Consider the following 27,650-nt stretch of genomic DNA (forward strand, 5'->3'; position numbering starts at 1 on the left):
CGCTGAGCCTCACGATGTGCACGCACCACAATATCTACTTGGTGTCTAATAAATGAAGCAGAAAAGGCATCTAGCATTATTCTAATACAATCTAATCTAAGTATTGTGCTCTCTTTATGTGGTAAAATATACACTGGAGCATTGGACATGGTAGAAAATGGCAACTCTTGTGTTAAAAGTAGTTTTCTTATTTTTCACATATCATTATTCTTTATAAAAAGTATTACTGAATGGCAGATATAATGAATTATGTGTTTAAACACGCTTTAAAGTTGGCAAAATGTATATAAATCTAGTCAAGGAAAACACATACAGACTCAATTAATCGGTTTGTCATTAGAAATGCAGCTAATTAAGAATTTGTCATGAACAGACTTAAATGATGTTCAACACTGATCAATGATTTACAGCTGTTAGCAAGATTGAATTTCCATACATGGTTCATTCACTTTAATCAGAGTTGTCAAAAAAGCACTTTGTGAGACTACTGCTGGTTCTACTGTATTACACAAGACAACCGCCCCGACCGAGCTTCCTGATACGCTGGAGATCTTTGCCCCTTTATTCATCCCGTCTAGCTGAACAGCACTCTCCTCCAGGACGTTTAGAAACTGCAGCATCCTGGGCTGTTGTTCATCAAACTCACTGATGAAGTAACGACATGATTCCTCCTCGAACAAGAACACCATCCAGAAGTGTTGGTCCATCCTGATGAAGAGAAAAGAAAAAGACTATATAAGAGGATGATACATTTCAAAAGTGGGCATGTTACTTCAAAAGTCAGAATGACTTGTGGAACACACATGAGGATACAAAAGCAATAAAATTAGCTTTAAAGGACAGATTCACAAGTCTGTCTTAAACAACACTCAGGTGCCCAAATGAACATTGAAATAGGGGTTTCTTGCCATAATCATTAATCCTGTTCATACTGGCCATTAGCAGATGTCTTCATAATGCACTTATAATGTAAATGAAAATACACAAACCTCCTTCTGTGCACAAATGTATTTAAAAGTTTATTTGAAGCTAATATGAAGCTTTAGCCATCCAAATGAGTCAAATAGATATTTTCAAAGTAGATATTTTCCAGAGTTACAGTCTTTTTAGTGCCAAAGTTCCTCTTTTTGTTACAGCATCAGCCTCTCCCTCTGAAGCTGTAACCACAGCTGTGAAAGAAGTTTTTACCTGTAGATTGCAAGCAAAAAAAGCTCCAAGAGGCCGATTTTAATTTTGCGTAGGTTGTCACTACAGGCCAAGTATGTTTATGCATACAAGGAATTTGACTCCAGTTTCTACTGACTATCAATGTACTTACACTCAACAATGTTCAGGAGATACACATGGACATACAGCCAAATGTATACATTGCATCTATGCATGCATAGATTTAAATTAAAATTTTTAAAATTTCTTAAACACTTTACAGAAAGTATTGACTATAATTTCTCTTATTTATGCCATTTGTCGCTTTAAAATATAAGAGAACCATGAACAAACTACAACACATTTAATATGAGAAGATACTTGAAGAAATCTGTTTATTGATTGTTAAAGTCTGTGTTCAGAATTTACATTTATTTGGATTCATCAGGAATACATACAAGAGCTACATACATGTTGAGATGGGTGTTACAGATCATGAAACAGCAAGACTATATTATAAAATGAAAGCATTACAACAATAAAACATTTCAAAAAGGTAAAACAGTGTTATTACAGTGTGTCCTGCAGACTCTGTAATAATGGATTCAATTGACACTGTCACACATTAAATTTAAAACAAAAGGCAAAAAACAAACAAGATGCTGATATAATTTGACTTCAGTGTCAGATGATTGAAGCGCAGTACACACCTAGTAATACAATCTACTGCACATATTCTGATTATCTTCAGATTATCAGTAAATGTTTGTTTATAGAAAGTAAAGAACTACAGTAAATGGCTTCAAATGGTAACTCTGAGGTTAACACCCAACATAGCCATTTTATATTGATATGCAATTATTCTCAGTTAAAGTATTTATTACTAAATGTGATATATATATATATACTAAAATAATCTGCAAAATGTACGATATATAGACTAAAGAAAAAAAACATGTTGGTTATGTAATCATTGAAAACTGTAATTGGTTAACAGTCATAAGAATCACAACTTAATCTCTAAAGATAAACTTAAATGTGGATGTTCAGTGATTTTCTGCTGTATGCAGGATTAAATTCTCATACATGCACAAAACTGTTTTTTCATTTGTTTTTCACCCACTTGATCAGATGGGAATTTCATTGTGTTTCTATCTACCTCTGTGGATAAAATGGCGTCTCCAGGATAGCTCATTTTTCCTCTGATGTCAGCAGACCCTGATGCAAAGAGTCACGGATTTTCTTCCACGAGTCCATCTCTGATCTCCAAAGTGCAGCTCTGGCTCTGATGAACTGTGAGACTTCGGTTTCGCGGCCTTTAGCCAGACTGACGCTGTCTTTACAGATGGTGAAGATGTCCATACCAATGAAAAGAGAACTGAGCATGATGGAACTAGGGACCTCAAGGGACCCGTTGACTATTTCTCGACCTCCATCTGAGATATCTGACGCCACTGTGGACACGTTACCTAACCCTATGTTTTCCTGGGCCACCACGTTGCCAGCATTTGCAATCTGCTTTTTAGTTTTCAACATTTTCACAGCAGAATGAATCTTTTTTCCAACACCACGCACATCCCGAAGCACCTCGCCTACTTCCACAACCACACCTTCCTTACTTTCGGTGACTGTTTGACTGGACACCTCCCCCAGACACCCCTGGATACTCTTCACATCCTTCATGAAGCTCTTGAGGGCTTCATTGGCTTTCTTTTGATTTGTGCAGTTGACTCCAATCTCTGTGACTTTGGTGATAATCTTGTTAACTCCTCTGGTAACTCCCAGGCCCAGCCCAGTCATTGACAGAGCGAGAGACGCTCCACCTGTTACAGGACTTAATGCCGCCCCAGCGATGGTAAAAATACCTGCAATCAACCCCACCGAGCTTCCTGCCACACTGGAGATCTTTGACCCCTTATTCATCCTGTCTAGTTGAACAGCACTCTCTTCCAGGACATTCAGAGACTTTAGCATCCTGGTCTGTCGTTTATCAAACTTTTTGATGAAGCGACGACATGATTCCTCCTTGAACAAGAACACCATCCGGAAGTGTTGGTCCATCCTGATGAAGAGAAAAGATAAAAGAAGAAAAGAAGAGAGAAAAAAAAGAGTAGACATTGTTAACTATAACATGATATTTAAAAATACAGTATGAAAAACACTTGGGATTTTGTACATGTTTTCCACATTTATTTAACACACACTATAGGAGGCTAAAGCAGCAATAAATAACCTCAGCAAAGATGAGCACAAAATAGTTACAAGTCATAAAATCTGTATAGCAAATATAACAAAACACAGAATCTGGGCTCAATATACTGACTAATTTAGAAATCCCTTTTTTAATCAAAGAAGGTCTTCCTGTCTCTTTTCCACCTCAACCAAAACTGTCTCCAGAAACTTACATGTTCGATATACAATATACTAATAGTTGGATATAATAGCCATAATTTAGTTACTAATCATAGAGTTGGTGGGTCAATCCCTGGCTCCTCCTTTCCATGTGTCGAAGTGTCCTCAAGTAACACACTGAGCCATTAAAATTACTCTTAATTTGTATGAACAGGAAGTCACTTTGGACAAAAGCATTTGCCAAATGAGCCACATCAAGATGTAATTTTTGTTAGATAAGTAACTGTGTTTTGGTAATTACCATTTTATATGTTACCCAATTTAATACTGGACATTTAAGGTAAAGAACTGAAGCAAAAGAGAGAAAGATTTGTGCTTTTGGATGCCCAATTATTTTGTAAACATCTGTTCTATACAACATGTTTTTAAATATCTGAAATACCAATTATAGCTCAAACTGTCTCTACTATTGAAAGTGTCGACTACATTTCAGAAATACACAACTTTGCACAACTGCAATGAGGTAATATTTTAGCACCACCAAACCTCTTATTATCACTTCATGCTTACCTGATTTCATTAAGCTGATTAATGTGACAAAGCATCTTTTGTATGTCATCTTCAGACAAATCAAGATCTACCACAGTTTCCATATTCATCCTCAGGCAAAACTCACTGAAAGAGCTGTGAATTATATAATTATACCATCAATTTATAGATATGATTTCAAATAATGTCTTTTGCACAATCAGCATATTATTTCAACAAAAAATAGAAGGCGCTGTTCATGATTGAAAAATTTTACCTTTCCTCTAACTTGTCACAGATCTCCTGGGTGGTCTGGATGTATTTGTCCAACTGATTTGCCAGCACTTCCACATTCTGAAGTTTGGGAAGGAAGAAGGCCTTCGCATCTCTTTTAAAGTCAAGGATGAGTGGGCAGACCAGCCGAGCAGCAGTGATGACATCCTGAACAGTGTCAGAGCTGATGTCTTGGGGCAGATGTAACACCTGGTTCTCCTCCTCAAACACATGCAGCGAGGTGACCGCCAGCCCCTCCACTGCATCCAGGAAGCAGTTGAGCTTCTCCAGGCCTCTCAGAGTGACCCTCGACACAGCAGCAAGCTCCTTCTCCAGCTGTTTACGCCTGCTGTCTGCAGTCACGAGGGTCACCTTGCTCTTCATATATTTCACAATAGCCTTGCCTTTGTTCTCTGACTGTTTAACATGGCCGATGCTCAGGTCAATTTCATCAGCTCTGTCTTTAATGTCCCTGATCCTTTGTAACTCTTTCTTCCTTGCATCTTTCCATTCAGGGAGGCTCTCATTGAATTCTGTTAGCGTGTCAATATCAATGAGGGTTTCTTTTTTGTACTGGCACAAGGCCTTCTGCAGTTTTCCTCTGTAAGACAAAACAACAAGGTCTGCGTAAATAGATAGTTGTCCAGGAAGTGAAATGTGCAAACAAATGAAAAGAAAATCTCATCAGGGACTTGCAACATCTACTTTATCTCCACACTAGTTATGCAAGTCAGTGCAGGAGAGAGACCTGACAGGAGACCTTTTTCAATAATAAAAGATAAACACCAGATTTTAAATCCAGTGGAACACTGATACATAAGTGGTTTGAAAGGTGATCAGATCCAAATTAGCACACCTCCCAACACTCCCGCTTTTCGCAGGAGTCTCCCTATTATTAACCCTTTCTCCTGCTTTGCTCCCAATTGGTAATTTCTCCAGTTAATGTCCCATTTAACAGTCTAGACCTGCTCTATGTCAAAAGTGCCCTGAGATAACTTTTGTTATGATTTGTCACTATATACATTTTTTTTAAAAATTGAATTAAATTGGATTTCACGATGATACAAAACAAATGGGGGCTCCTCAGTTTCTGTGTGAGATGGTGACCTGGCAAACCAACCCAGAAGCAGAGGTGAGCATGCGCACCTCAGTTTGCTGCTGAAAATGAGAGGAGGGGCTGGTTTGTCTCATACGGAAGAGGATTCGGGCCACATATGAAAATTATATTTGAGTTCTGAGTTTAAATTCAGAATTTTAGCTGAAACACATTCACTTTATTGTAGTGGATACGTTTTGTTGATAGCTTTTTGTTGTTTTTGTTGCATTTATAACCCCCACCAACACACGCACACCCCAAGTATAATATAATATACAGTTTTGGTGTTTACAATATAAAATATGTCAAATATATTAATTACAGGTTGATTTGGATATAAAGTGCATATTGAAATTACTACACAGAGACAGCAGTAGTTCAATGATTCGAAACGTACCTTTCGGCAGACATTTGTCGTCTCTCAGTGTCTTCTTCCCTTATGTACTAATATGGGACTATTCCAATACAGATATTGAGCAGTCCCAACAAGCCCCACCCAACCAAAAACACTTCCTTTTTCTGCTGAAAAGTTATTCGGACTATGACATGAAGATTTAGATTTATTATTGAAACCAACAGTCTTACAGTGATGCCTGCCACCCTATTTCCTTCTGTTTCCATCCAAAAATACTAAAATCTATTAAATATTTCATACTTGTAAATATGTAGACACATGAATTAATTGATAAATTGTAAATTCTAAATAATGTTTGTAATAAAATCTACATGACTGTGGCCATAAGGGAAAGGAAAACATGATTTATTTGACTGACTGTTATGTTTTCACTGTTTCCATCCATGAAACTTTGACTCAGTTTGTGATTCTTTGCTGCTGGTCTGTCTTGTTGTTTTCTTACTTACACTTTCTTTTTCTGTGGCTACCAGTTTATGCTTAGTCTGTTTATCTTCTCCTTTTGTCTCAGTGTCTTCCTCTGTACAATCATAATGAACAAGTAAACTTTCTGTTTCTGGTTTAATGTTTAATAAAATGATCATGTAACCTCTGATTTAAAGTGTTTCATTGGTTAAAAAGTAGCTTAGACAGAAAACATGATCACTGTTATTAGTCTTTGGAGCCGTTTTTAACCAAACTAACATACCCAAACTCTTATTGGTGAAAGAACATGTCAACCAGTGCAGCAGTTTGACTCATTTACATGTTTTTATGTTTTTGGACAACAGAGGAGGTCTACAGCACAGAGGAATACAGACATTTGTAAAAAATAAATGAATAAAAAAATGAAAAATTTTAAAAAAGGAAAATCACCAGTCTTATCCTTTAATTTTTACCTCATTACTGTTTTCAAAATGCAGACATTTTACTTATTATCCCACTATTATTGATAGGATATGACCCTTATATAATTTATTGTGAGTAGATTAGACTATTGTTATCCCGTATTACTGTGTTATTACTGAGATGATTATGTATTTTTTCTTATTTACTGCATTTACATTTATATCATGTCAGCTCAGCAGATCTCTTTTGATCCTGCTTAAAAACGAGTTGCAGGCTTGACATGGTAGCTGTCTGAAATTGGGACGCTGCTACACCACATGTGTGACGTTTTGTTGCTTTTTGCTTGATTAGTTTAAATTATCACTGCAAATAAAGATTAACAGACCTTTCCCCTCTTTTCTTCTATTTGAGGAGGTTAAGGCCATTGTAACTACCATGTGAAATTGAATCTCAGACTTACAGGAAATCAGTATCAGACCTCTGCAGCTGTAACCACGGCTGTGAAGGAAGTTATATACGTGCTGAGTGACTGGATATAATTTTGTATAGGTTGTCACAAGAGGCGAAGAACACTATGTTTATATATAAAAGGAATTTGATTCCAGTTTCTAGTGGCTCTCAATGTACAACAATGTTCAGGAGATACACATGGATATACAGTCAAAACAAGGACAATTAAAGCTGCAAGCAGCGTTGGTCAAGACCTCACACTCTGGCCCGTCAGGATCAGATCATTTTGCTTTATTTATACCAAGTGTGGTGTGCTTTTATTTTGAAAGATTGATTGACAGAAGAGAATCATGAACAAACTACAACACATTTAATATGAGAAGATACTTGAAGAAATCTGTTTATTGATTGTTAAAGTCTGTGTTCAGAATTTACATTTATTTGGATTCATCAGGAATACATACAAGAGCTACATACATGTTGAGATGGGTGTTACAGATCATGAAACAGCAAGACTATATTATAAAATGAAAACATTACAACAATAAAACATTTCAAAGAGGTAAAACAGTGTTATTACAGCGTCCAAGCAGACTCTGTAATAATGGATCCAATTTATGAAACGTTGTCACACATTAAACTTAAAACAAAAGGCAAAAAACAAACCAGATGCTGATATAATTTGACTTCAGTGTCTGATGATTAAAGCACAGTAAACACCTAGTAATACAATCTACTGCACATATTCTGATTATCTTCAGATTATCAGTAAATGTTACAGAAAGTAAAGAACTACAGTAAATGGCTTCAAATGGCAACTCTGAGGTTGACACCCAACATAATCATTTTATATTGACATTTAATTATTCTCAGTTAAAGTATTTGTCATATACTTGTGATATATATATGTACTAAAATAATCTGCAAAAGGTACAATATATAGACTGAAACAAGAAACAAAAAGACATGCTGGTTATGTAATCATTGAAAACAGTAATTGGTTAACAGTCATAAGAAGCTTATTCACTAAAGATTAACTTAAATGAGGATGTTCATTGATTTTCTGCTGTATGCAGGGTTAAATCCTCATACATGCACAAAACTGTTTTTCATTTGTTTTTCACCCACTTGATCAGATGGGAATTTCATTGTGTTTCTATCTACTTCTGTGGATAAAACGGTCTCTCCAGGATAGCTTGTTTTTTCTCTGACGTCCGCAGACCCTGACGCAAAGAATCACGGATCTTCTTCCATGAGTCCATCTCTGAGCTCCAAAGTGCAGCTCTGGCTCTGATGAGCTGTGAGACTTCAGTCTCACTGCCTTTGGCCAGACTGATGCTGTCTTTACAGATGGTGAAGATGTCCATGCCAATGAAAAGAGCATTGAGCCCGATGAGACCAGCCCTGGCTGACTTGGTGAGAGCAAGGGACCCTTTGACTGCTGCCTGACCAGCATCTGGGACATCCGACACTTTGCCAGCACCTGCTATCTGCTTATTACTTTTCAACATCTTCATAACAGAGGCATCATCAGCAACTGACTTAATACCTTTTCCAACACCACCAACTGTCAAAAGCACCTTGCCTACTCCCGTAGCCATATCTTTCTTACTTGCTTTCATGTTGGTGACTGTTTGTCTGGACACCTCCTCCAGACAATCCTGGAGACTCTGCACATCCTCCATGAAGCTCTGGAAGGCTTCATTGGCTTTCTTTTGATATCTGCGGTTGACTCCAATCTTTGTGACTGTGGTGACAGCACTGTTGACTCCGCTGGTAATTCCCAGCCCCACCCCAGTCATTGTCAGAGCGAGAGATGCTCCAGCTGTTACAGGAATTAAAGCCAAACCAATGATGGTAAGAACACCTCCAACCGCCCCAACCGAGCTTCCTGCCACACTGGAGATCTTTGACCCCTTATTCATCCTGTCTAGCTGAACACAAGTCTCCTCCATGTCATTTAGAAACTGCAGCATTCTGGGCTTTCGTTCATCAAAGTCACTGATGAAGCGACGACATGATTCCTCCTTGAACAAGAACACCATCCGGAAGTCTTGGTCCATCCTGATGAAGAGAAAAGAAAAAGGAAGAAAAGAAGAGAGAAAAAAAGAGAAGACATTGTTAACCATAACATGATATTTAAAAATACAGTATGAAAAACACTTGGGATTTGGTACATGTTTTCCACATTTATTTAACACACACTATAGGAGGCTAAAGCAGCAATAAATCACCTCAGCAAAGATGAGCACAAAATAGTTACAAGTCATAAAATCAGCAGAGAACAAAACTCAGAATCTGGGCTCAATGAACACCTGAACCAAAACTGTCTCCAGAAACTTACATGTCTGATATATTCTACCAGTTGGATATACTCGCCATAATTTAGTTACTAATCATAGAGTTGGTGGGTCAATCCCTGGCTCCTCCTTTCCATGTGTCGAAGTGTCCTCAAGCAACACACTGAACCTTGAAAATTACTCTCAATTGTATGAATAGGAAGTCACTTTGGACAAAAGCATTTGTCAAATGAGCCACATCAAGCTGTATTTTTTGTTAGAGAAGTAACTGTGTTTTGGTAATTATCATTTTATATGTTACCCAATTTAATACTGGACGTTTAAGGTAAAGAATTGAAGCAAAAGAGAGTATATCTGCTATTTGAACAGACAAGGTAAGTTTTGCTGCAGTTATTTAGCACAATTTCCTTCTCATTTACACACTTCAACATGTGGAAAGAAGAAGCAGGGGATTGAACCACAAACTCTCCTGCAGTCAATGGATGTTCTGCTCTACTAGTTGAACTACAGCCACCCACATAAACTGTCATGTGTTCTTCATAATCAGGGTCATATTGCCCCTAGTGTCCTTTCAGTGCACCTGCATTCTTTTATCAATAAACAAATAACATGTAATCATTGCATATATTTTCAATGTTTCGAGTTTACACGATTCATACAGACTGTACTAGTTATAACATAATGAGAGATCAATTAATCACTGGAAATGTAATCCCATTTGTCACTGAATTTAGTGTTTAAAAGGCTTTTATTATATCAGACATACTGTATTTTAATCTTTGGTACAGAGAGAAGTTGTTGTCTGTAAAGTCTATTGAACTCTACAGTACACTGACATAATACTGATTAGATGTTGTTGATGAAATGGAATCAAAAGTAAATTAACTACTTGAACCTTTCAGTATTGCGTTCTAAAGACAACTTCCAGCCAAACCTCTACAGAATATTTGTGCTTTTGGATGCCCAATAATTTTGTAAACATCTGTTCTATACAACATGTTTTTAAATAGCTGAAATACCAATTATAGCTCAAACTGTCTCTACTATTGAAAGTGTCGACTACATTTCAGAAGTACACAACTTTGCACAACTGCAATGAGGTAATATTTTAGCACCACCAAACCTCTTATTATCACTTTATGCTTACCTGATTTCATTAAGCTGATTGATGTGACAAAGCATCCTTTGTATGTCATCTTCAGACAAATCCACATCAAGATCTACCACAGTTTCCATATTCATCCTCTGGCAAAACTCACTGAAAGAGCTGTGAATTATATAATTGTACCATTAATTTATGAATATGACTTCAAATAATGTCTTTTGCACAATCAGCGTATTATTTCAACAAAAAATAGAAGGTGCTGTTCATGACTGAAAGATTTTACCTTTCCTCTAACTTGTCACAGATCTTCTGGGTGGTCTGGATGTATTTGTCCAACTGATATTCCAGCACTTCCACATTCTGAAGTTTGGGAAGGAAGAAGGCCTTCGCATCTCTTTTAAAGTCAAGGATGAGTGGGCAGACCAGCCGAGCAGCAATGATACCAACCTGAACATTGTCAGGGCTGATGTCTTGGGGCAGATGTAACACCTGGTTTTCCTCATTAAACACATGCAGTGAGGTGACCGCCAGCCTCTCCACTGCATCCAGGAAGCAGTCGAGCTTCTCCAGGCCTCCCAGAGTGACCTTCAACACAGTAGCAAACTCCTTCTCCAGCTCTTCATGCTTCTCATCTCTCTTTTTGATATCTGTCACCGTCTTCATCTCTTCCTTCCTTGCATCTATCCATTCAGGAAGCCTCTCTCTGAATTCTTTTAGCGTGTAAATATAACTGAGGGTATCTTTGGTGTACTGGCACAAGGCCCTCTGCAGGTTCCCTCTGTAAGACAAAACAACAACATGTGTGCAAACCAATGATAGTTGTTCAGGAAGTGACATTTTTTTCCCTCATCAGTCTAAACTCACTATTCCATAATGACAAAGCAAAAACAGGATTTTAGAAATTTTTGCAAATTTATTCAAACTGAAAAATGGAAATATCACATTGACATAAGTATTCGGACACTTGAAATGAAATGAAATGATTCGCTAGCACAAAGACGATACAACAACAAAACAACTAACAAAATCCACCTACCAGCATCTTCAATGCTCACTAATTAACACGTTATATGTCATTTGTTTAATATCTTCAAAAGCTTGAAATTTTGCTCAGTTGGCTTCCATTTTTCTTGATCATCTTTGAAATGTTTCTACACCACCTGTGGTATATTCAATTGATTGGACATGATTTGGAAAGGCATACACCTGTCTATATAAGGTCTCAGAGCTGAAAATACATATCAAAGCAATAACCAAGCCATGAGGTTGAAGGAGCTAGCTGCAGACAAGATTGATTTGAGGCACAGATCTGGGGAAGGCTACAAAAAATTTCTGTGGCATTGAAGGTTCCCAAGAGCACAGCGGCCTTCATAATTCTTAAATGGAAGAAGTTTGGAACAACCAGGACCCTTCCTAGAGCTGTCCGCCCAGCCAAACTGAGCAATCAGTGAAGAAGGGCCTTGGTAAGAGAGGTGACCAAGAACCCAATGGTCACTCTGGCCAATCTCCAGAGATCCTGATTTGAGATGGGAGAAACTCTCAGAAGGACAACCATCACTGCAATACTCCACCAATCCGGACTTTATGGCAGAGTCTCTGGATGGAAACCTCTCCCCAGTGAAAGACACAGGAAAACCTACTTGGAGTTTGCAAAACAGCACCCAAAGGACTCTCAGACTGTGAGAAACAAGATTCTCTGGTCTGCTGAAACCAAGATTTAATTGTTTGGCCTCAATTCTAAGCATCATGTCTGGAGGAAACCAGGCACCACTCATCACCTGCCCACTACCATCCCAACGGTGAATCATGGTGGTGGCAGCGTCACGCTGTGGGGGTGTTTTTCAGCGGCAGGGACTGGGGAACTGGTATGTGTTGAGGGAAAGCTGAACGGAGCAAAGTACAGAGATATACTTAATGAAAACCTGGTCAAGAGCGCACAGGACCTCAGACTGGGCCAAAGGTTCACCTTCCAACAAGACATTGGGCCTCACTAATGCATGCATAGAAAGGTTCTTACTTTGTGCACAAAATAAGTGCACATGCAAAATTACTGTTGGATTCATGACATGTGCACACCAGCCAATTTTGTTCATTTTGTACCACCATGCGTATGTTAGTGAATCAGATTCATTCCAAACTGACAGGCATGTGCCCACTATTGGTAATTAGCATACTACCACACTGGAGTGGTGCAACAGTGGAGAGAAATGTCACTTATTGCAAAGAGGCCCGTGATGATGTAGAAAAACTGCGAGTGAAATGCAAAAAAACATTTTTAGAGGTAGAAGCCAGAAAAGGCAGATTTGGCTGGTAAACATGTCATTGGCACAATGACGTGTGCCAATTCAGAGAAGCCACATTTGTGTTCAGGCAAGCAATGTTTTTGAAAGGGGGGCGCTGAGGTGTTCTTGGGGGGCGTGTCTGTCTTTATTGCCAGTTTAGTCCTACATTCGGTTTTCCTGTGTTTTTTGACAGGCTTTCGAGTCTTTTTTTCCTCCGTTTTGCGCACGCAACTACATACAAATTTGAGTATTGGGCTCTGAGTGCTCTTGAAAACACGGGTGACCTACGCTCAACAGTGTAACTGAACACCTCCTGTGTAGACACACGGGGAAACTATTGAGAGTCTCTACCGCGTTTTGCTGTCTGTGTCTGTGTTTGTCATTCTTTCTAAACTTCACTCAGGATTTTAATGTCATGAATATTGTTTATTTTACTGACATTTTGTATTTCTTTCAAGTGAGATGTTATTTATTATGTTATTATTTTTTAAATAATAATTCAAAACCCCCCAATTATTTAGTAATGTAAAAGAACCGATACAGAGTATTGATAAATACTCTTTATTGGTTCATTTCTTTCTTGTGGCGTTTCGTTCATTCCATCAATGCAGTCAACAAAGCAACATAACTCATCACTATAACTACCATCTCTACTGTTATCAAATCATTTTAACACCCGTAGACACAAAACTGTTGGTTATGATACCTTTAGATACTGAAAATAATCTGAATCAAGCTGATGAGTGAAGATGAAATTAATCAGCAGCTTCAACCAGGAAATCAGCCAGAAGAAGAACAAACATGAAACTCCCAGCAGGTTTTTCAGGTCTGTTGATTCACAAACAGTCTTAACTCTCTGCATTCATCTGTAATCTGAAGTGTTCTTTAAGGAAATCTGATCATAGAACAGCAGCTTTGGAATGAGAAACCTGGAACAAAAGTCAAATATTAACAAACAGTATAAATCTTTATCAGTTGTAGGAACAAGGAAATAAAAAGTGGCAAGATGACATTAATGCAGTCTGTTGTATGTCTGTGATATGTGCAAAACGAGAAATAAATTGTTTGTGGGTAAGATAAAAGATAAAATTCTAACCATAGCTGTCCCTACAGCTGGCTAGTGGCTACAGTCTGAGTATGGGAGGATGAGAAAATCACTGTTTAAATCCATTCGCTATAAGCCTGTTTTACCAATGTTTTCTGATTATTATTTTTTATGGCACAGTGTATTTTTTAAATAAATATTGTAATGATAATAGTCCAAAATAGTGTGAAAATGCATAGATTTACTCAAATAACATCAAATTTTCTTGGGGGAGGACCCCCAAATCCTCTGTGGACCTTTGACCTTGTTATTTTACTTGAGCTCTCTGCCAGACCGCTGCAAGTCCGTCATAAACTAAACAGCATAATAAAACAACAATAATCATATCATATCAGCAAAATTGCGCAGAACAAGAAAAAATCTTCTATTGAACACCTCAGCTATGGAATCATATCCTACTTTTTCACAATAGACTCAGGCTTTTTCCTTGGTAGGCTGCTCTTGTTTTCCATTGGAACAATTAATAAGAATGCTTCTTGGTTTGCACCAAATTACCGCTTTCTGATTGGCTGCCGTTCGTGATCAATAATGAGACCTAATTAAAGTTTAAGGTGCCAACTCATTATATTTAGGTTCACATGTTAGTTGTTTATTTTCAGAATCTCTCAATAAATTACACTCATCAGAATTCTGACAGAACTGACAGAAATACATTTAGCATATTTTTTTCTTAAACATGAATTTCTCGTATACTACCGAATTACATAACCCTTACAAAACGGAAAGAAAGGAAAGAAAGAGATTGTTGATAGACCCTCACTCATTATAGAAACAATCTAAAATGCTAATTTATCATTAGACACACAAACTACACGGACACTCTTTTTTTGAAAATTAACCCAAATATAAACTAACAGAAGTCTTTTCTATTTTTCTTTTAATTGCACCAAATTGCACCATCAATTTTGCAAAGTGTTTGCAAATTACAGAGAAATTTTCCAGAAAAAAATGTGTAAAATTTAAGGACCTGTAACATAAACCATTAACAAATAATTTTCTTTTGTTTTTGAGTTTAGGTCTGTAAGAGCTGTCTAATCAACGCATCCACTTTCACCTTTTTGACACTTTGTTCTTACAGTATTAAAAGCCTTTCCCTCATTTTCTGTGCAGCAGCAGCTTAAAGATTCAAACTTTACCTTGGCGCAGCCATTTTTCTTCTCTTTGTGCTGTTTCCTTATTAGTGTTTCATCATCCTATAAATAAAATAATCAAGATTGGAAATGTGATCATTTACTGTGCTGAAGATCACAACGCATGAGTTGACTGAATCTGATGAAATAATCAAATCACCACCTGGTTAGCAATCATGCAAGGCAAAACTTTGTCTTAGCTTTCGTTTTCTGTTCTTCACAGTAATAAGTTGACACACGCCCATTTCTGCAGTAACTCATTCCAGGCTCAGCAGCCAGGTGAGTATATGTGGGAGGCTGAAACTGTGTGTGGTAGCAATAAAAGTGTTTGAAGTCCAGGTGTAATGGGTTGTGTCTATCTGTGGATTTATGGTGGCTGTGTCCCCTTATGTCTATGATGGTGGAAGGACAGCATGGCCACACAGGACTTGCTCTCACTCTGCTTCTCTCTTTATTCTGGAGTTGGTACAAAAATCAGCAACACACAGTTGCCATCAATAGTGTGTTATGCAACTGCAAGCATTCAGCAAAAGACCAATATAAAATACATTTTCACATTACAATGCTATTATTGTCTTTTTCTTTTCATTCTAGCTATAAAACAAACATGTGATCGTATAGTGGTAATATTATGTATGATTTTCTATAGAGCACCTAAACAATAAGACCTATTTTCTTTTACATTCACAATAAAGATTCTAAAATGTTCTAAATAAACATTTTGTCCATAGACAATAAATGAAAGACCATTTTGTGCCCTATATAGTGCAACATGTTATTGCTGTTGTTCAAAAACATTGTTTCAAAATTTTAGGAATGCAGAAAAATAAATGTACTTTTATAGTGTTATACTGTACTACCATATACCTCTAAAATTCTACAATGGGCTATAAATGGGACATGAAACGCTATTGGCCAATGAAAGACAACAAAAGCCTTAATTTCACACAAATCACAAAACTGGAATCATGAGGTTTTCATGCAATGACAATATGTGAAACCCACATTTCACAAAGCCTACCTGTAAAAATGGTTGTTGTCATCAACAGTGTGTTATACAGCTGCAAGCATTCAGATCTATGTAACAAAGAGTAGAAAAATTACGATCTAAAATAATTACTAGAAAATATTACGGCTGGGAGCAAGCCAGTAAGTGCATGGCTAGCTAACTAGCATTAGCTCAACATGCAACCGCTTGTGGATAAAGTTACTATGCCTGCAAACAAAAGTCTGTAACTTTCCAATTACATGATAGTAGTATTTACAGTCAAAATGCATGCCACTGATTGTTGCAAAAAACATTTAAAGGAATGAAACCTAAAAATATCCATTGCAACATTGCTAACGTGTACCCACTTCCAGCTTGGAAATATTTTTCTTTGCTGAGGTACATACAGTGCGCAAAGAGGAACCCTATCTATGCAGTTATTAACCCACCAAGTGGCTCTAAAACTATACATATGTAAGACAAGCATATCAATTTTGTAGAAATTAATAATAGCGGTTATATCTAACTCTGTTAGACAGGCAGCAGCACACCTTCACCTGACCAACGCTGTTTACCTGATGCTGCCTTCAAGTGCTGTTGGAAAAACACAAATAACTTGATGAGATAACCCAGAACAATAATAAATATTAATCAAATCTCTCCATAAGTATCCTTTGTAGGTTTAAACCTTATCTTGAGATTGAGACCGAATTCAATTTTCTATGTTCTTTGTGGTGTGTTGTAAGCCTAAACTGACCCTGATGAAGGCCATGAGTTGAAACACGCTGGTCTCATGATAAAGTCTTTATAGTACAAGTGTTGCTGGAGTCTTGAAAACCTTCATACTTATTTTCTTCTTCATGCACCGTGGAAGTAGGTAAAGTTGTGCCAGAAATCCCTACTCTGCTTTTACTCATATATTTTCTGCATTGCTGTGCCCTTTGATGTGTAAAATGTAATAATAACAATAATAATAATAATAATAATAATAATATAAAGCAATATTTATATCAAAAAAACTATCATATTTAAGAGTAATATAAAGTAAAAATAACTTTTTTACTGCATGGTTCAGTAACAGCTCACATATCATAAGTCTTGTATAACAGCACCATCTAGTGGTGGAAAGGCATCTTTACATCGAAAAGTGTCTTTTTTTTCTTTTTAGCAAAATAGAAAAAATATGAGTTCATGATAATTATTAAAATATATTCTGAAATATGTTTAGATGATGTAATAGATTACACAGTGCTGTAAAACCTGCTGGAGATACACTGGTAGAAAATGAAATTAGATGACCTACAGTAGCCTTTATAAAAGCACTGTGAACAGTGGTGTATACACAAGCTGTAGGAGGCAGGGCGGAATCAGTGTTGTTTCCATGGAAACGGGACACCCAGAACATCTGTATTTGTTCCCAGCTGATCTCAGTTCACTCCTCACACAACTACACATGGATAACACCTCTGACTTTGTGCTCACATTTAACAGATCTCAGATCTGATTCCAGACGACAAAGTAACTGTGAACTGAAAAACAGCAAATTTAATGTTTGAATGCAAAACACTGTGCAGAAAATATCTTCTAAATATATCCTGTATTTTCACCAGTGCTGTGGGCCTACACATGAATAAACTGACATTATAAGATTTAGTTGATTTAGTTGATTAGTTAGTTGAGACATAAACAGAGTGAAAGACATTTTTAATGCTTAGAGTCTTACTGTAAGTAAAGTAGAGACATAAAGATAAGAGGTCATTTAGTTTTTCGAGCTCTCTGCATTTATTTATTTTATTTGTGTTAGAAAGAGAGGAACAAATTGACGAATAGTTAAAGAAAGAGAAGCAGAATAACAACAATAAGAACAATAATAATAATAGATATATGACTAGCAATAGCAAATAGCAGCAATAGTCGGAGAAGGACATCCCCGCAGCGACTGCTCACAGTCCAGATCCCGGGGCCTCCTGAGGATGAGAAAGCACAAAAAACTCCAGGGAAGAGGCCAAGTTAGTAACATGCATTAATGGTACATGAATGCATCTACACAGAAACACTTATAGCACCAGTTCCTCCTGACTCACAATATGCATTCATACTTCTCAGTGAAGTAGGAGACATCTTGTGTCCAGCAGCTAAACATTTGATATGAAAAAATATTAAAATATTAAAATGTGTTAAATATTTCATACTTGTAAATATATAAACACATGAATTAATTGATATAATGTAAATTCTGAATAATGTTTGTAATAACCTCCACATCACTGTGGCCAGAAGAGAAAGGAAAACATTATTAATATGACTACTGACAATGTTTTGTTTTCACTGTGTTTCCATCCATGACACTTTGACTCAGTTGGTGATTCTTCGCTGCTGGTCTGTCTTGTTGTTTTCTTATTAACCCTTTGTTTTTCTGTGGCTACCATTTCATGCTTAGTCTCTTTATCTTCTCCTTTTGTCTCAGTGTCTTCCTCTGTCCAACCATAATGACCAAGGAAACTTTCTGATCATGGTTTAATGTTTCATAAAATAATCACACAACTTCTGAGTAAAAGTGTTTCATGATCACTGTTATTAGTCTTTGGAGCCATTTTTAACCAAACTAACGTGACCAAACTCTTTGTGGTGAAAGAACATATGACCCAGTGCAGTGGTGGGACTCATTGATTTGTTTTTATATTTTGGGCAACAGTGGAGGCCTACAGCACAGAGGAATACAGGCATTTGTTGACAATAAGAAAAATATAGAAAATCACCAGCCCTTTCCTTTAATATTACACTCATGACTGTTTTCAAACCGCAAAGATTTGACCTTATTATCCTATATATGACCTGATATAATGTGTTTATTGTGAGTAGATTAGACTTGCTAGGCAGTATATTAATATTATATCAGTACTGTGATATGAGACTAGATATTGTCTTCGATTTTGGATATCGTAATATCGTGATATTAGTGTTGCTTTTCCTGGTTTTAAAGGCTGCATTACAGTAAAGTGATGTTATTTTCTGAACTCACCAGACTGTTCTAGCAGTTCTATTCTTTGCCTTTACCCACTTGGTCATTACATCCACATTAATGATGATTATTTATCAAAAACCTCATTGTGTAAATATTTTGTGAAAGTGTCAATAGTCATCCCTACAATATTGTTGCAATATCAATCAGTGGTGAGTCTATGTCCATTGTTTGTTTTTTTTCCAGGGCAGCTTCAGCTTGCTCCTGACACAGATAAGACCCTCCGTGAGGTTAAAACCGTGGGAAGATGTTCTAGGGTTAAAAGGGCTGAAAGAAGCTTATTTCAGTTAATCATGACCAGTGGTGAGTTTGTGTCCATTGCGAAAAGGGAGTGCTGTTATGCCTCTGGTTTCAAAGACCTTGGTGCTGATTTATAGACTGTGTACACATTGCAAAGTACTTTGATTTTCTGCTTATGAAGTCTCAAATTACCACCACCGAAATATGCATTTTATGTATTCTATTTTCACGTTATTTTATCTCACATTTATTAATATTATCAAGTGGGTTTTATTTTCCATATTATGTATATTTGCATTTTTTATGTTCATTTTATGTATTTTTTATGTGAGCATGTAATTTCTTCTGTTGTTAAGTTCTTTGAGCTGCATTTTTTGTGTGAAAGGTGCTATACAAATAAAGTTGTTAGGTATATATAATAATAATAATAATAATAATTATTATTATTATTATTATTATTATTATTATTATTATTATTATTATTATTATTATTATTATTATTATTATTATGTGGTGTGAACTCATTATGCACCTTTCTGTGTGAATTTGTCAAGTCCCCATGTGAATATTGGTCACTAAAACAGTTGCTATTTGTTCAACAGATAGCTTTCCGATCAGTTTGCAAAGATTTGTTGCCATTGATGATACAAATCTTATAACTTCAAATTAAAAATTGAATTCACTAATACAAAATGTAAATACAGAATTGGTACCTTGGTACAAGCATGATTTGTGACATCAAAACCATTTAGCAGCCAATCATGGTCCAGTATGGAACTTACACAAGTGGGATGTGGAAACTTGAAGCCTCCAGAGCACAAACACTGAGAATGGACTTTACAGTGAAGTAGGAGACATCTTGCATCCAGCAGTTGAAGTCAAGTCAAAGAAGAGCATTTTAAAATTTCTTCTTTAAAATTAGTGTCCAAACTCAATTTTCTAGAATACAAATAAAACTTACCAAACTGAACTAAACAAGACTAAAGGTTTAAGACAAAGAGAAGAAAGAAAGTCAGTCTGTGTCTTACATTTACATACATTTATTGAATACAGATCTTTTCTCAAGTCAGAATAACAAGACAGTAAAAGTAATGAAACCAGTAATATAGTTTCATTGTAAAATCAAAGCATTACAAAAATAAGACACTGCAAAGACAAAAGCAGGTATCTCCATGGACACCACATCTTTGGAAAACTGCTTCTGTTTTATGAAACAATAGATTAGATCCAACTTTGTCATTGTGCAGAGTACGGGTACAAAGCCAATGAAATGCAGTTAGCATCCAACCAGAAGTGCAAAAATACAGTATTATTTACAGATGAGTGCACTAAAGTAAGTGCTACAGCATAAGTGATGCTATATCTTCAGAGATAGTTAAGTAAATATCCCAAAAATACGGTGAGATGCTGAGCCTCACAATGTGCACGCACCACAATATCTACTTGGTGTCTAATAAATGAAGCAGAAAAGGCATCTAGCATTATTCTAATACAATCTAATCTAAGTATTGTGCTCTCTTTGTGTGGTAAAATATACACTGGAGCATTGGACATGGTAGAAAATGGCAACTCTTGTGTTAAAAGTAATTTTCTTATTTTTCTCATTCTATTATTCTAAATCAAATATCAAATATCAAATATCATATCACTGAATGGCAGATATAATGCATTATGTGTTTAAACAAGCTTCAAAGTTGGCAAAAGGTATAGAAATCTAGTCAAGGAAAACACATACAGACTCAATTAATCGGTTTGTCATTAGAAATGCAGCTAATTAAGAATTTCTCATGAACAGACTTAAATGATGTTCAACACTGATCAATGATTTACAGCTGTTAGCAAGATTGAATCTTCATACATGTTTCATTCACATTAATCAGAGTTGTCAAAAAAGCACTTTGTGAGACTACTGCTGGTTCTACTGTATTACACAAGACTGTTTTTCTTTCACTTTTTCATCCACCGGATGGAAATTCCATTTCTGTTTCTTTATCTTTCTTGATCTCCATCTCTGGCTCAAATGGCGTCTCCAGAGTAGCTTGTTTTTTTTCCGATGTCAGCAGACCCTGACACAGCGAATCGTGGATTTTCTTCCATGAGTCCATCTCTGAGCTCCAAAGTGCAGCTCTGGCTCTGATGAACTGTGAGACTTCGGTCTCGTTGCCTTTGGCCAGACTGATGCTGTCTTTACAGATGTTGTAGATGTCCATGCCAACGAAAAGAGCATTGAGCGCAATGAAACCAGCCCTGGCTGACTTGGAGAGAGCAAGGGGCCCTTTGACTGCTGCCTGACCAATATCTGGGATATCTGATGCCACTCTGGGCACGTTACGTAATGCTTTACCTTCCTGGGCCACCACCTTACCAGCACCTACAATCAGCTCTTCACTTTTCAACATCTTAACAGCAGAGGCAGCATCAACAAATGAATCTATGCTTTTTCCAACAAGACCAACTTTACAAAGCACCTTGCTTACTCCCACAGCCACATCTATCTGACTTGCTTCCCTGTTGGTGACCTCGTCCAGACAATCCTGGAGACTCTGCACATCCTCCATGAAGCTCTTGAAGGCTTCACTGGCTTTCTTTTGATATGTGCGGTTGACTCCAATCTCTGTGGCTGTGGTGACAGCGCTGTTAACTCCACTGGTAATTCCCAGCCCCACCCCAGTCATTGTCAGAGCGAGAGACACTCCGGCTGTTACAGGAATTAATGCCAAACCAATGATGGAAAGAACACCACCAACCGCGCCAACCGAGCTTCCTGCCACGCTGGAGATCTTTGCCCCCTTATTCATCCTGTCTAGCTGAACAGCACTCTCCTCCAGGTCATTTAGAAACTGCAGCATCCTGGGCTGTCGTTCATCAAACTCACTGATGAAGTGATGACATGATTCCTCCTCGAACAAGAACACCATCCGGAAGTGCTGGTCCATCCTGATGAAGAGAAAAGAAAAAATTAAGAAATAGAATATATAAGAAGAATACACGTCTCAAAAGAATGAAAATTAGCTTTAAAAGGACAGGTTCACAATTTTTCAAGTCCCTTGAAATAACAGTCAGGTGCCCAAATGAACATTGAAATAGGTTTCTCTGGCCATAATCATTTCTCCTGACCATACTGGCCATTAGAAGATCCCTTCATAATGCACTTACAATGTAAGTGAAAATCCACAAGCATTCTTCTATGCAAAAAAAAAAGTTTATCTGATGCTAATATGAAGCTTCAGTCGTCCAAATGAGTCAAATCAAGCAGATATCTTTCAACATTACAGTCTTTCTAGTGCCAAAGTCCCTCTTTTTGTTACTATACTTACAACGCAGCTCAACAGGGAAAATCTGTCCGAGGAAACACAAAGAGGGAATTTGATGCTGAAAAGACTGTAAATGTGTCAGATATCCACTTGATAAGACTGACTCAGGCTGCTGAAGCCTCATATGAGCATCAGATCAACTTTTAAATGTGTTTTTGCACAAAATGACTGTGCGGACACACTGTGGATTTCGACCTAATCACCAAAGTCATTAGACTACACTGTCTGGGGACCGTGAATGTTTCACAGCAAAGTTTATGGCAATCCATCCAATAGTTGTTGACATATTTCAATCTGAACCAAAGTGGTACATTGACAGTCCGACAGACTGACATTAATATCCACTGTGCTGTTGCCACTAGCAGCTTGGACTGTGACCTTTCTGCAGAGTAGGATGCCATCAAGCAAGCAAACACATACTTTTGCACTGTACACCTATTTTTGCAGTATGTTACCAGACTTTTGAGGATCATTCATTGCTGATTAAATTTACATTACTGTAACTACAGACACTGTGCACAACCATGCTGACATAATATTTGGGGACAAAACAAACTACAACTACATCAGCTTGAGGCTGAAGCCAATGTGGAAGCACATGCAGTGCAACGCCAGTGATGGCCGTTAAATGCTGGCTCCAATTGACTCCCATTCAAAAAGCATCAACTTCTCTGTAGAAATATGAAGTCAATCATTGCTCTCACTAAAGTCACAATAATTGCTTGATTCAGACCTTCTTATAAATGTGCTGGTGGTCATTTTGTAAATTATTGCTCCATTAATAAGATTTGAAGACATATAGGAGCCTAGCTTTGGTGTCTGCTGTGTGGGCGTTGATTGACAGCTGATGACATTTGGCTCACCTGCTGCTCTCCCGGCTCCAGGACTCACACTGAGTCAAACTATTGTCGCAATATTTCAGTAAGTTTAATGTTACTTGATTATGATACCTGCCCTGTTAGCTACTTTAACTAAATTGTGCTAGCGTTAACCCAAGTGTGCACCATTCGGTGTTGCGACAGGGCTTCAAACTGGCTCCAATGGAAACCAATAGGTGACATCACACCTTGCAGCGCCCATCTTTCTATACTGTGGGTCAAACACAGGAGCATTGCTTACCTGATTTCCTCAAGCTGATTAATGTGACAAAGCATCCTTCGTATGTCATCTTCAGACATATTCACATCGAGGTCTACCACAGTATTCGTAGCCATCTTCAGGGAAAACTCACTGAAACAGCTGTGAACGACACAGTTCCACTTACTTTCTACAATATATATTGTTTCTTTTCCAAATCTGTATATTATTTTAAAGAACAGAATGTGCTGTTGTAAATTAACTGTCAGTTTACCTTTTCTCTAACTTGTCACAGATCTTCTGGGTGGTCTGGATGTATTTGTCCAACTGATATGTGAGCACTTCCACATTCTGAAGTTTGGGAAGGAAGAAGGCATTTGCATCTCTTTTAAACTGGAGGAGGAGTGGGCAGACCCGCCGTGCAGCAATGATGACAACCTGAACAGTGTCAGGGCTGATCTCTTGGGGCAGATGTAACTCCCGGTTCTCCTCATTAAACACATGCAGCGAGGTGACCGCCAGCCTCTCCACTGCATCCAGGAAGCAGTTGAGCTTCTCCAGGCCTCCCAGAGTGTCCTTCAGCACAGCAGCCAGCTCCCTCTCCAGCTCTTTACATCTGCTGTCTGCAGTCATCTGGGTCGCCTTGCTCTTCATGTATTCCAGCAAAGCCTTGCCTCTCTTCTCTGACTGGGTAACATGGCCAATGCTCAGGTCGATTTTGTCAGCTCTGTCTTTAATGTCCATAATCATGTTTAACTCTGTCTCCCTCCCAAGCATCCATTTAGGGATCTTCTCACAGAAGCCTCTCACTGTGTCAATGCAGATAAGGGTATCTGTGGTGTACTGGCACAAGGCCTCCTGTAGTTCCTCTCTGTAAAACAAAACAACATCCAGTGTGTGAGATTTCAAAACTAATTCAAACAATCAACAGGACTGTTAATGTGGAGTAAACCAACCCCCTCCACATTTGCTCTGTGCCAGTACAGGAGAAAAGTCTGAAAATCTACCATTCTGCATTTGATGGAAAAAAATATTCAGAACTGTTGAAAAGTACGCATGGGTCACCTTGCTCTTCATGTATTTCAGAAAAGCCTTGACTTTGTTCTCTGGCTGTTTAACATGGCTGATGCTCAGGTCAATTTTGTCAGCTCTGTCTTTAATGTCCCTAATCCTTTGTAACTCTTTCTTCCTTGCATCTTTCCATTCAGGGAGGCTCTCATTGAATTCTTTTAGCACATTAATATCAGTGAGGGTTTCTTTTTTGTACTGGCACAAGGCCTTCTGCAGTTTTCCTCTGTAAGACAAAACAACAACGTTTGTGTAAACCGAAGATAGATGTCCAGGAAGTGAAATGTGCAAACAAATGAAAAGAAAATATCATCGGGGACTTGCAACACCTACTTTATGTCCACACTAGTTTTGCAAGTCAGTGCAGGAGAGAGACCTGACAGAACCTCCTTTTTCAATAATAAAAGATAAACTTTATTAAACTGATCAAAACACCAGATTTTAAATCCAGTGGAACACTGATACATAAGGGGTTTGACAGATGATCAGATCCAAATTAACACACTTCCCAACACTCCCACTTTTTGCAGGAGTCTCCCTATTTTTAACCCTTTCTCCCAATTAGTAATTTTTCCCATTAATGTCCCGTTTAACGGTCCAGACCTGCTCCTTGTGAAAAGTGCCCTAAGATGACATTTGTCATAATTTGGTGCTATATAAAAAATTTGAATTGAATTAAATTGGATCTCATGGTGATACAAAACAAATGGGGGCTCCTCAGTTTCTGTGTGAGATGGTGACCTGGCAACCCAACCCAGAAGCAGAGGTGAGCATACGCACCTCAGTTTGCTGCTGAAAATGAGCAACACACACACACCCCAAATATAATATAATATATAATATATGTTTGGTGTTTACAATACTAAATATGTCAAATATATTAATTACATGTTGATTTGGATATAAAGTGCACATTGAAATTACTACACAGAGGCAGCAGTAGTTCAATGAATCAAAACTTACCTTTCCGCAGACATTTGTCGTCTCTCAGTGTCTTCTTCCCTTATGTACTAATATGTGTCTATTGAGATACAGTTGTTGAGCAGCTTTTTAAGACAAAGTCATTCACACAAACAACACCCACCCATATACTTCCTTCCTCTGTGCAAGTTATTCAGACTGTGACATTAAGGTTTAGATTGATTATTGAAACCAACAGTCTTAAAGTGATGCCTTCCACCCTATTTCCTTCTGTTTCCATCCAAAAATACTAAATTATATTAAATATTTCATACTTTACTAATATCAAATATGTAAACACATGAGTTCATTGATAAATTGTAAATTTAAAATAATGTTTGTAAAATCCACATGACTGTGAACTTTCTGTTCATGGTTTAATGTTTAAAAAAATGATTACACAGCATCTGAGTGAAAGTGTTTCATAGGTAAAAAAAAAAAAAAAAAAAGTAGCTTTAACTGTTCTTCAGTGTGATGGCGAGAGGGAAGAAACTGTGCCTGGTGGTGTTGGTGCAACGTGGTCTGTAGCAGCTACCAGAGAGGAGAAAGTGGAACAGGTTATGTCCAGGGTGTGAGGGGTCTGCAGTGATTAATGATTATGAGTGACGTGTCTAGTAAGAAAAATTAGAAAAGTCTTCCCACCTCCTGCATAGGTCCTGCAACTGGTCACATAAAATGAGCATCAGTATTGAGACACAGATCTGTGGTGTAAACTCATTATGTGCCTTTCTGTGTCAATTCGTCAAGTCCCCATGTGAATACTGCTCACTAAAACAAGTTGCTATTTGTTCAACAGATAGCAAAGTTTGCATGCCAGTGTAAAAATGTTCTCTGAAATTGCATGGCTCTATGCATATTCTGAAAACTCCACTTGTTTTGTAACCTAACGTTGTTCTCTTCAGCAAACTGTCTTTCCGCTCTTCAAATATTCGTTTCCATTGATTATACAAATCTTATATATTCAAATTAAAAATTGGATTCACTGATACAAAATAAATAAATACAAACTTTGTACCTACGAGCATGATTTGTGACATCACAACCAGTTTGCAGTCTATCGTGGTTCTGTATGCAACTTACACAAGTGGGATGTGGAAACTTGAAGCCACCAGTGCACAAACACTGAGAATGGACTTTTCTATGAAGGTAAAAATGTTGCAAAATGTTAGAGCTTGTAGACTTCTGATGTGAGAACTTGTAAAACCTGTAAAAAAAAAAAAAGAGCTTGTTGAAAAAATGTCCCCTTAGAAAATATTTACACGCCCGTGTTATAAATGTGAAGTCACAGAAAGAATATTCACAAATGTGCAGATTGACATGAATACAATGACAGCTGCAAACTTGTAATCCAACATGCATACAATGTATATATGCATGCATAGATTTTAATTAAAATTCAAACTTTTCTATAACAGAAATAGTTTTCATTATTGATGAAATGAGATGAAATGATTTGTGTTGCTTTAAAAATACATTTCATCAAGCATCAACTTCCCTCTTTGTGTTTCCTGTTGAGCTGTGGTGGAAGTGTAGTAACAAAAAGAGGAACTTTGGCACTAAAAAGACTGTAACGTTGAAAGATATCTACTTGATTTGACTCATTTGGACGCTGAAGCTTCATATTAGTATCAGATAAACTTTTGAATACATTTTTGCACAGAAGGAGGACTGTGGATTTTGTCCCCCATCACTTACATTGTAAGTGCATTATGAAGGGATCTTCTGATGGTCAGTATGACCAGGAGGAATGATTACAGCAAGAAAAACATGCTTCAATGTTCATTTGGGTTCCTGACTGTTGTTTTAGGACAGACTTGAAAAATTGTGAACCCGTCCTTTAAATACCCTAAAAAATAATCAGAATACTTAAAGCCAAGACAAAATCACAATAAATGACCATGTGACCCTTCAGCCAATCACATATTAGTGATACTATGAGATAGATTTCACTTAGTTTAGTTTTGGAATATTGGG

The 27,650-nt window shown here is 37.4% G+C and overlaps 2 protein-coding genes and 1 long non-coding RNA gene across 3 annotated transcripts in view; all 3 read right to left on the reverse strand.

Moving 5' to 3' along the window:
* LOC137168134 (uncharacterized) overlaps positions 1-27,650 on the reverse strand; it is a 42,405-nt gene that overhangs the window by 6,711 nt on the left and 8,044 nt on the right. The gene's annotated exons all lie outside the window — the stretch shown is intronic.
* LOC137168204 (uncharacterized) lies at positions 1,525-26,676 on the reverse strand. The gene is given in 7 exon segments (XM_067570710.1): positions 1,525-3,208; positions 4,069-4,182; positions 4,304-4,900; positions 8,250-9,149; positions 10,533-10,652; positions 23,923-24,519; positions 25,680-26,676. Coding segments are annotated over 7 exon segments (3,249 nt in total). The 5' UTR covers positions 25,694-26,676; the 3' UTR covers positions 1,525-2,301.
* Positions 13,146-16,769, reverse strand: LOC137168140 (uncharacterized). Its single transcript, XR_010924241.1, has 4 exons — positions 16,571-16,769; positions 16,029-16,084; positions 15,014-15,070; positions 13,146-13,701 (listed from the first exon to the last, which is right to left on the reverse strand). It is a non-coding gene; the product is annotated as an uncharacterized lncRNA (long non-coding RNA).

Source organism: Thunnus thynnus, chromosome 17, assembly GCF_963924715.1.
Source record: "Thunnus thynnus chromosome 17, fThuThy2.1, whole genome shotgun sequence".
NCBI classification, from domain to species: Eukaryota; Metazoa; Chordata; class Actinopteri; order Scombriformes; family Scombridae; genus Thunnus; species Thunnus thynnus.